The sequence below is a fragment of the Alnus glutinosa genome, chromosome 14, assembly GCF_958979055.1.
Source record: "Alnus glutinosa chromosome 14, dhAlnGlut1.1, whole genome shotgun sequence".
NCBI lineage: Eukaryota > Viridiplantae > Streptophyta > Magnoliopsida > Fagales > Betulaceae > Alnus > Alnus glutinosa.
In genome coordinates, this window is record NC_084899.1 from 22,120,337 (window position 1) to 22,130,764 (window position 10,428).

General features: G+C 34.5%; 1 protein-coding gene across 1 annotated transcript; it reads left to right on the forward strand.

Annotated features, from left to right (window-relative positions):
- The first annotated feature begins 5,088 nt into the window (after nt 1–5,088).
- LOC133856646 (sm-like protein LSM5) lies at nt 5,089–9,867 on the forward strand. The gene is made up of 4 exons (XM_062291706.1): nt 5,089–5,230; nt 5,329–5,452; nt 9,116–9,188; nt 9,530–9,867. Exons 1-4 carry the CDS (start codon nt 5,194–5,196, stop codon nt 9,560–9,562), a joined length of 267 nt encoding a protein of 88 aa, XP_062147690.1. The 5' UTR covers nt 5,089–5,193; the 3' UTR covers nt 9,563–9,867.
- Nucleotides 9,868–10,428: the final 561 nt, after the last annotated feature.

Below are 10,428 nucleotides of genomic sequence, written 5' to 3' on the forward strand. Positions count from 1 at the left end.
TCCGGCTTCTTTTCTGGGCAACCAAACGAAGCCTAAGTACGTACACTTGGGTGCTGGGCAGAATTGACAGTTTTGATGTTGTCTGAAGGTTTTAGCCCTGTGATTCTGTTTTTGTACAGAAAGCTATTTTCTCCAGTTGTTTGAGATTAGGATTCTGAACTAGTAGAAATGTAGGATTATTGGTCGTAATAAGTTAACCCAATTAAGATTCAGAGAGATCGAGTGAGAGAAAGTGTACGTGTGCATCAGTGCATGAGTTTGCAGCGAAATGGTGGTGGGGTTTGAGATCAGTGCATGTGGATGGTGTACGTTCTTGAATTTTGTTGTGGATTTGGTGTTTGTTTCGGTGGAACGGGATATGAGACAGGGAGCTCAAAGATTCAACGGAACATCACCGGAATCCAGTTACGTACCTTCTCCGAGCAGTAAATTTCTTATGGCAACTCCATAATTCGGGATATCAATACATTTGGCCGGCCGACAATATTCGAAATTTCACTTTTTTATTTTTTCTCTTAAAAAATAGGATGATGCTAAAAATACAACTTTAGCACAACTATTGCATAACCCAATGCACATTGGGGTGGGATCCATTGTGTGGGTTCCACCCCAATGTGCCTTGGGGTTGTGCAATAGTTGTGCCCCGATTGTATATAAATTTGGACCCTAAAAAATAATGCTGATGTGACGAATGGAAACTTGTCGATATTTGAAATGCTCTAGTGTAATACCCCGTCCTAATTAGAATTAAGAATCCCTTAATGAAGGTTTAAGAGATATTAATTAATGCAGTCTGCTATGTTGGTTTTAGTTTTAACTTAATTTGTAAAAGCTATTTATACCTCAAAATGTGTTACATCTCCTAGATCTTTATAGGTATTCATGTAACATAAAAACATCTTATGTTGTTTATGTTATCTTTTAGCAACTGTGGTTTGTTATGGTCTGAGTCTGACTTTTCATAAGTGAAGGAAACTCCATCTCCTGCCTTTGACTTAATTTATTAAGGAGTCGTTGTAACTTTGAACATTATACCGTTTGGGCTCTTTCGTATATTAGAAGAGATCTTTGAATAAAAAAAAGAGGTGGAAATCATGAAAAATAAGCTCGGAGAAAACGTAGTGAAATTTGTCCAAGATCGTTCTAATGGTAGAACGCTCAAACAGTATCGTGGTAAGTCATATAAGATAAATTGAAAAATTCTACCATTCGAACGACTCAATGATTGTTCTAACAATGACAAACTGTATGCAATTTAGATAAGTTCAAAATTAGCAGACGCGAGGAAAGGCTTATTTAAATCCTAGGATGAAGTCCTAAAGACCATAAGTGAAGAGATGAGAGAGAAAGAGGGAGAGATGAAAAGTCATTGGAGGTGGTAAGTGAAGTTTTCTCAAACAATTATTAGTAATTTAATAATTCTATTATGTTAGAAAGTCTAAAAGACTATAATCTGATTTTTTTTAACCTTTTTTATTTTTCCAGTAAAGATTATGTTGCAGCAGATAAGAATAATCATACATTGAATTTCTAATAATAATAATAATATAAATAAATAAACTAATAACCGACATCTTGTAATTTATAAACTAATTACATACATAAATATACATATCTCGTATCAAAAAAATCTCGTTATATGGGCACATTTATGTTTAAATCCGTATGCAAAAGAAAAATAAAAAATCGAGAATTACATGTTTTAAGGACCCGTGTCAATTTAATAAGTTAGATTTTTGAGAAAACGTACTCCAACCCAATTTAAAATAAGATAAATGATTCATTTCTTCTTAGCATTCTTCGGTCTCTCATTCTTTTACTTTTTAAAATTATCATTGAATCTGTTAAACTTATGTGTGTCTTATGTACGTGTATGCCTCACAAATTTAATAATAACTTTGAAAAAAATAAATAAATAAAAAAAAGACCGAGAGAAGATTTATAGCACGTCTCTTAAAAGAAAACTTTGTCCTTAATTAAATCAAGGCTAGGGCATCCCAACTAATGGTTTCCAGCAATAATTTGTGTCGAAATATATATATATAACTCACACTCTACTGCATGGGGAGAAGTTTAATGCTAATTAAACTAAGTTTTGGCGTATTCTTAAAGATGGGTTCTTAATTTGCACGCCAATTAACGTACGTAACAGAATTATGTGAATATAAAAGACATGTTCATCATCGATGCTATTGACTAAACAATTAAATATCCATTAATTATGGTATTATAGTCGGAGATGAGCATGTTATTGAATCTAACAAAGCCATGATTAATGCTATGAACAAAAGTGGGACAAAACCCACGGCTATTAGGCAACGATGGGGACTGGCAACTACTAGTTTTCCTTTGACTAAGGTTAGAGACACTTTTATTTTATTCTCATCAGGAGTAAATTTCTTGGTTTGTGTTAGTACATACTCCCGATCACCACGCGAGGGTGGTCGGGAGCTGATATGGTGGCCACGATCACTAAATTGAACATCGGAAGTGGTTACGAATCTTGCGATCAGCCTTATAGGTTCATCGCGTACAATATATACCATGTTAGGGAATAGAGGGGGTGTGAGTAAATTGGAAGGATCTCTAGCATTTTTCTTTAATTTTCTTTATATTAATCTAGTAGTGGAGCCATGATTTTGGTCTAGAGGGGTAAGATCGAAAGAAATATTGAAACAAAATTGATCGTAAAAAATATTAAATAATATAAGTAACAAGATAATGAACAATTAAACACTATTTAATATTCGTTTAAAACATATAAATATAATTTGTAACTTTAATTTACTCGGTTGTTTTCGACAACTTTTCATATTTTTGAAATGTCTATATAATCACCAACACATTAACTACAAGTATATATATAAAGAATGTCTGTATGTTCGTCAACATATTAACTTAAAAGAACAAATCAAATATAAAAAAAATTTAGAGAGATAATTCGATTTCTTAAAAGTAAATGGAGAAATAAATCAATGTGAAAATTTGATAATATAATCTCAAAATTTAATTTCCAAATTTGAGAGGAATAAATATTCCTCAATTTAATAAATAAGCATTTCCTCATGGGGCAATGAGAAGAGCTATTTCAATGCTATTTTATTCCACATTCTTCTATTTTCAATGAAAGCTATTCATTTTCTTAATGGAATAATCATTATACGTATCAAATGTAATCCTAGTATATTAAACTACTTTTTAAGAGCATTAACTTTAGGAATTTGTTGGAGTTGGAAGCAACACTTTTGTGAATTGAAAGCAATATTAAGTTATGTTAGGTGGAAATATATATAAATGAATAATGTTAGAAATCACATTTTTTTTTTCTCACAAATATTTTTTAACAGTAATGTGGCAATTCCAATAAACTCTTTGACCAATCATTATTTTTTCAAAAAAAAAAAAAAAAAAATCCAAAAGTTGGTTGGGATTACCATGTCATCATTGTAGGGTAGTTGTACGATAAAAATGTGGTATATAGCATTTATCTATATAAATAGATAGATAATACAACTTGAAGATATTTTTAATAAAAATCATAAACAAGGCTTTTATTTGTTAAACTATAATCTCTCACTTTTTCTTTTCCTTTTTTTTTTTAAAAAAAATATTAACAAACAACTTTAAAAATAATTAATACACTTTTTTTTTTCTTTTACATCAAAACACATTTTCAAAGAAAAAAGAAAAAAAAATACCATTAAAAAAATATTAACAAACAAAACCTTTGTTCATAAACATCTCTTATGATGTGCCAACAACACTAATTAATTAGTCCCTTGCATTATAACTAATATTTGAATAAATTACAATAAAATAAACGCACTAAGTGTATTAGATTAACTTTCTTTTTTGGTAGGGAAAAAAAAAAAGAAGATAAAGCATTGCTGTTCTTTGCCCCCCCAACCATTGACTTTGTGTGGCTACTCAATACTTTCACATCAATAACTTGGTCCACTTGCATTTAAAAGGATGGCTGATTATCATTGTTAGCATTAGGCCTTAACCATATTGATAATGTCAAATTTGGCACATACGGATGAGGTTCGAGATCACCTGTAAAACAAGAAGAAAACGAACGGAATAACGCCGACTTGTGACCAATGAGTGGAGCCTCCAACGATCATGTTAGTATTTTGTCAGCTAAAAGATATATGGAATGTGTAGATAACTTCAAAATACCCTAATTTGGAAGAAGATACAGTCTTTTATTTTGGGCTCCTTAATCCACTTTGGGCTTTGGAAAAGATGGACTTTTATAATTAGCCTTGGACCTAGCCTATTTTCTATCCATATCACATATCATCCTCAAGAGTGATTCTCATACCATTGTTGATGCCATCCGGCATCCTCTATATTCCCCATATGGCCAAATGGTTAATTCAGTCAACATTGTTTTTTTTTCCTTCCGGAATATGCAAATAAGTGCCAAAATGCAATAAATCACCTTCTTTTTTTTTTCTTTTTTTTTTTTTAATATAACACTGTCACGTCAGATAGTAAAAGGCTTTTTAAAGAAAATTTGAGATACTTCCTCTTTCCTTTTTTCAAATTTTTATTTTCATTTTTAAATTTTTATTTGAGTGGGCTTTTGTCGCTCTCACTATTTTTTCTTTTGAAATTCAATAAAAAAAAGAAAAATAATATTCAACTAAGGTTGCGTTTGTTTGTTTGGGGTTTTTTTTTTTTAAGATATAATTTTTTTACAAATCGGATAGTAAGAATTCCTTCGACCCAGCTTCTAAAAACATATGCTTCTCACGTAAGACACATTACACTTTAAAATATTAAATTAGAGAAATTTTTCTACAACTTTTAATAATTTTTAATATATTAATATTTTTATTAAAAGTGACACGTCACGTTTTTATTAGTCAAACATGTCAATTTAACGGTTTCTATTAACTTTGTGGACAAAAAACTACTTCAGGGAGTGATTCGTAATTTTAATTTATCATAAAAACCCTACAATAATTTTTGTATCACATTATATGATTTGTAATTTAGGTAAACGTAGACATCAATAGCGAAATTTTTTCAAATAAGATAATAATAATAAGAAAGGAAAGGATATTTTGGTCAAATGGAAGGTCCTGCTACAAACCTTGAAATACTATTCCATATTCATCACACTGACGCACCCACAGGCTCCTTAATCGCTCGCTGCCACCGCTCTCCGCTTTCAAACTCTCCATGGCCGCCAACAATCCTTCTCAGCTGCTCCCATCAGGTCCCTCCCTCTCTCTTGCTTTTTCTCTCTCGGAAATGAAATGGGAAACTAAAACTGGTTTGGGTTTTTTTGTGGGTTCTGTGATGGAAAATATGCAGAGCTAATTGATAGGTGCATAGGGTCGAAGATATGGGTAATAATGAAGGGAGACAAGGAGCTCGTTGGTACTCTCAGGGGCTTCGACGTCTACGTCAACATGGTCCTCGAAGACGTCACTGAATAGTATGTCCATCACTCATTGAACATGTATAGTATTAGGGTTTGAGTTTTATTCGCTGATTTATGCTAACCAGATTGTGTATGTTGGTCTTAGATATGTATATTTATATTCGTGTCTGAATTCGGTTCTCTTTGTAAAATTGTGGGCTAGAAAAGAAAAGGAAATCGGAGTTCAAAATTTGGATTTTTAGTTGGTTTGGGTTTTAGTTTTGCTCACTGATATATGCTAATGAGATTGTGTATGTTGGTCTTAGATATGTATGCTTAGGTGTATGAAATGGGGTTTGTTTGTAAAATCGGGGAGTAGACAGTAAAAGGAAATAAGAGTTCAAATTTATATTTTTAGTGTTGAGATGAGTTTTAGGGGGTTAAAAATCTGTTTAAGGAAGCTAATAGTTGTATAGGGCTCAATATGCTGGTGGAGAGAGAGGGGGGGATAAACTTGGTGGTTGGTTTTTCGAAGAAGGTTGAGAATTTTAGTTGGTGTTTTGAATGCCGGTGAAATGTTCTCTTTGGCTTGGGTGTGTATTGTTGGGGTTTATCTTTCTAATCTTAGTTGTAAAACAATGGTTTTAAACAAGATGGGATGGTGGATTATGTATGTTCAGTTGGGAAGGTGGTGGCTGGAATGACCCATGGAAAGCGCTAGCCACGTCTGTGTTATTACTCCAAAAGGACTTGTTAAGTTGCAATTGGAGCTACCTAGAATCACTTATAAAACCTAGTCTCAACTAGTAAAGAACCGATGTGGGACTGAATACGAATGAGAACCTATAAATCCACTCAGTCAACATGGGCAATTTATCTCTCAATGTAGGACTAACTTTTTGAGGTGCCACAATCCTCCCTACTCAAACTTCTGACGTTTTTGTCTCAGTTGTAACAGAGTGCTTGGCTTCAACTAGGCTACCGGTTTTAAGCCTCTACTCATCAAATAGGTTTATAGAGCATTTTGTGTTAAGCCGAGTTGCTGTCTGGTGCCTTCCTTGTTGGAAATTCTTATTTGGAAGGCATTGGTTTTTCCAATTGTTTGAGATTTTCTACTTTTGATTCTTCTCCTCCGCCTTCCAATTTTAATGCCCTCACTTGTATTGTTGCATATATAAAGGTAAAGACTACAAAACTTGCTTCCAGTAGGAAGTTTTGTAATTGCCTCATCTCTTGTGTGCATAATATGTGCAAAGGCAGGCAAATCAAAAGATGTTACTTTATCGCGATATAGACATTTATAAGTATTCCTTGTGAACCTGTCTAATAAGGTTGGAAGTATTTGCAAGTTTATTGCCAAAGTTGTGGCCAATAGGATGAGAAGGTCTATGGAGAAGATTATCTTGAAGCCCCGAAATGCTTTTGTTAGAGATAGGCAAATCCTTGATTCCGTGCTTATAGCAAATGAATGTTTGGATAGTGGATCAGATTTGGCGAGCCATGGGTGCTTTGCAAATTGGATTTTGAGAAGGCCTATGATCATGTCAACTGGAAGTTCTTATTATATTTGTTGAAGAGATGTGAATTCGGGGAGAGATAGCGCTCTTGGACGGTACATTGTATTTCTTCGGTGTGATTTTCTGTTTTAGTGAATGGCAATCCGTTTGGGTTCTTTAGTAGTTCTTGTGGTTTGAGACTGCGAGATCCTTTGTCACCCTTGATGTTTGTTATCGTTATGGAGGCCTTAAGTAAAATGATATCTGTAACTGTGAATGGGGACTTTCTTTTAGGCTTTTCTGTGGGATCTAGGAACTCTTGTGCGATTTACTTATCTCACCTATTGTTTGTGGATGACACCTTAATTTTTTGTAGGGCTAATCCTGACCACCTACGCTATTTGTGTGCCTTATTTGTATGCTTTGAAGCTGTATTCGGGTTTTCAATTAACCTTGCTAAGTCGGAATTGGTTCCGATGGGTAATGTCAATAATGTGGATGGTTTGGCCAATATTATGGGCTACAGGATTTTTTCTTTGCCTTTGAAATATCTTGATTTTACATTGGAAGCCTCTTTTAAGGCTAAATATATTTGGGATGGTGTTATTGAGAAGATAGAGCGTTGTTTGGCTGGTTGGAAGATGATGTACTTGTCTAAGAGTGGTAGGATTACCTTAATCAAGAGAACCATCTTCAATTTGCCTACATATTTCATGTCTCTCTTCCCTCTCCTTGGTGTTGCAAACCACATAGAGAAGTTGCAACGAGATTCTTATGGGTGGGGAGGTAAAGAGTTTAAATTTCATCTGGTAAGCTAGTTAAAGTTCTCTGATTTCTGTGAGAGGGTTAGGGTCCGAAACTTGCTGTTGTTCAATCGTGCTCTTTTGGAAAAATGGCTATTGCACTATGTGTGAGAGAGGCTTGTGAAGAGTTGTGATAAATTCTAAATATGGTAGCTCGTGGGGTGGGTGGTGTTCTAATGAGGTTCATGGGTTGTATGGGGTGGGGGGGGGGGGGGGGGGGGGGGGGGGGGGGGGTTATGGAAGCATATCAGGAGGGGTTTGAGGGTGTTTTCTAGTCATACTAGGTTTGAGGTGGAAGATGGCTTCAAGATTTAGATTCTAGCATGACCTATGGTGTGGGGATTAAGCCCCAAAGGAACCCTTTTTGGATTTATATAGTATGGATCATGCTAAGGATGCCTCTATAGCAGATAATTTGGAGTTTTCTAGTGGCTCCCATTAGTAGAACGTTAGCTTTATTACGGCGGCTCATTATTTGGAGGTAGATGTCTTTGCTTTTCCATAGTAGAGGGTGCATGTAGTATTGTTTTCCTGAACCTTTTTGTTCTTGATTTCTGGGGAGTGACGCTTCTATTTTTAAGTATTAAGGATAAGGAACACAGTAATTCCTTCTGGACCTCAATGTATTGTCTCCCTTTTTGGGTAGGTAACTGTGTACAGTTGCTGAAAAAGAAATCTGTAACTGTATTGTATTCTTACTCACTCATTTCAGCGACATTCTTCACATGACATGGATTTCAACTTAGTTGGCTACTCTTTGTAAAGTGTGAGACAGTGGGAAGCTTGATCTTTGGATGACAAATGGGAATTTTCTGCCTTTGTTGTTGAATTTTTGTGGACCATTACTCCTTTGTTTTAGCATGGTATTGCCATTCTCAGTAGCCTGTGTTTCTTTTTAATGGAAAGTGCTTTTTTCTTCTGTGAATTTCCATATTCCACAAACAAATATGCAATGATGAATTTTGGAGGCTACAAGGCATGGAAAATTTTTTAGCACTAGTTTCCTGAGAAAAACAAACAAAAATTTGGAAAATGTACAGATTTGACTATTTGTGTCGTCTTCTTTACATCACTTTGCAATTACTTTCCTGTACTTTTTCCATTTATATGCTTTTAAATGAACTTTGGTGACCCAATATGTTTAGCTTCAGTGTTGAGTTTCTTTCCCAGCTTGAGATCCAGAAACTTAACTTTAACTTGGTGAACAAAGGCAGAGGTTTGGTTAATTAGTTTATGGTTGTAAGTAGTATATTCACACAAAAATGTCTTGTTAGTATATAATTGGATTGGCTTTAACCCCAATTACGCACCCTTTTTGTGTTTGTGATGTGTGCTTGCTTGTTTTATTCACAATAATTATGTCTACTTTTGTGTATCGTTAAAAATCTTTAACACTCAGAAATATTCATGTGGTTTTCTGCTTCTATGTCTGTACACAGTGAGATTACTGCCGAAGGGAGACGGATAACAAAGCTTGATCAGATTTTACTAAATGGAAACAACATTGCTATTGTAAGTGAGACAGAATGGTTTTTCATTCGTTTATAAATTAGTTGAAAGTCATGGGCCATTCTTTCTTTTAATTTTGTTTTTCCAAGTTCACAGAAAATATTTCCTCTATCAGTGATTCAAATTACCAGGCCTGAGCCTTACAAGCAATAAAATTTTGAAGTCCCAAACATTTCATCTTACATTGTAAACCCTATGCTTTAAACTGCTTTCCGCAAGCCTTTAGTTGTTAGCTGCTTATGGTTTATTGTAAAAATTAAAGCTAATAGGAGCCTTGATGCAGAAAGAGGAAATATGTTTTAATTATCTAAATCTATGTTCTAATACTTTCATGTGGAACGCAGCTCGTCCCTGGTGGTTCGCCCGATCCAGAATGAGAGTGCAGCTAACCTCTACTTGGTTCTTGATTTTCATCATTCACTGTGGTTGGGGTCAGATTACTCCTCTGTTTTAATGAGAATTCTGACCACCAAGATTCTCTTTTCTCCACCACTTGTTGTTAAGTAATTGTCATGGTTGTAGGATAATTGGTGGTGGGTTATGCAATGATCATGGAATATGCTGGTTTGTATTTGTCCCATTTGTTCGTTTTCCTTTTTTTTTTTCTCATGTATTTTCTTTCTGTAAGTGTCATGATCTTTACAATTGATTAAGATATCATATGGCTTGTTTCAAAACATAATTTACATTTATCTACTGCTGACGAAATCAAGGCTAATTACCTAACAAATTGTAATAAATTATATGGTACCTAAATGTGGAACTTATAATTATAAAGCTTAAATGCTGGATTTGGTTGGACTACTGTAAGTCTGAAACCTATGCTGCATTGCATCCAAATTTAATTTCACTCTTTCTTTTTCATGAAAATGTTGGAATTAAATCTGAATAGTTGAAAAATCTACTAGAGCTATAATTTTTTCAAACAGATGGTAAAAACACTTCCTAAAAGAACATTAGTAAACGGAGTCGCCCATTTCTCTAAACACTTAACTACTTACAATCTTTGTACCTAAAAACCCACTCGAGCCTCAAGTTATTGCTTGAGGGAGAGTGCTTATTATAAGCATAAACTCGTATAGACCTCTCTTATACCTGTCTCAACGTACAGGCCAAGTGGAGAGTGTAACACACTCACACTGCCTCTATCTTTTGGGCATTCTACTATCTGACGTGACAGTATTATATTAGCCTTCAAAAAAGTTTATTGGTGTGACATTGCGACGTGCCGACGTCAATCCCA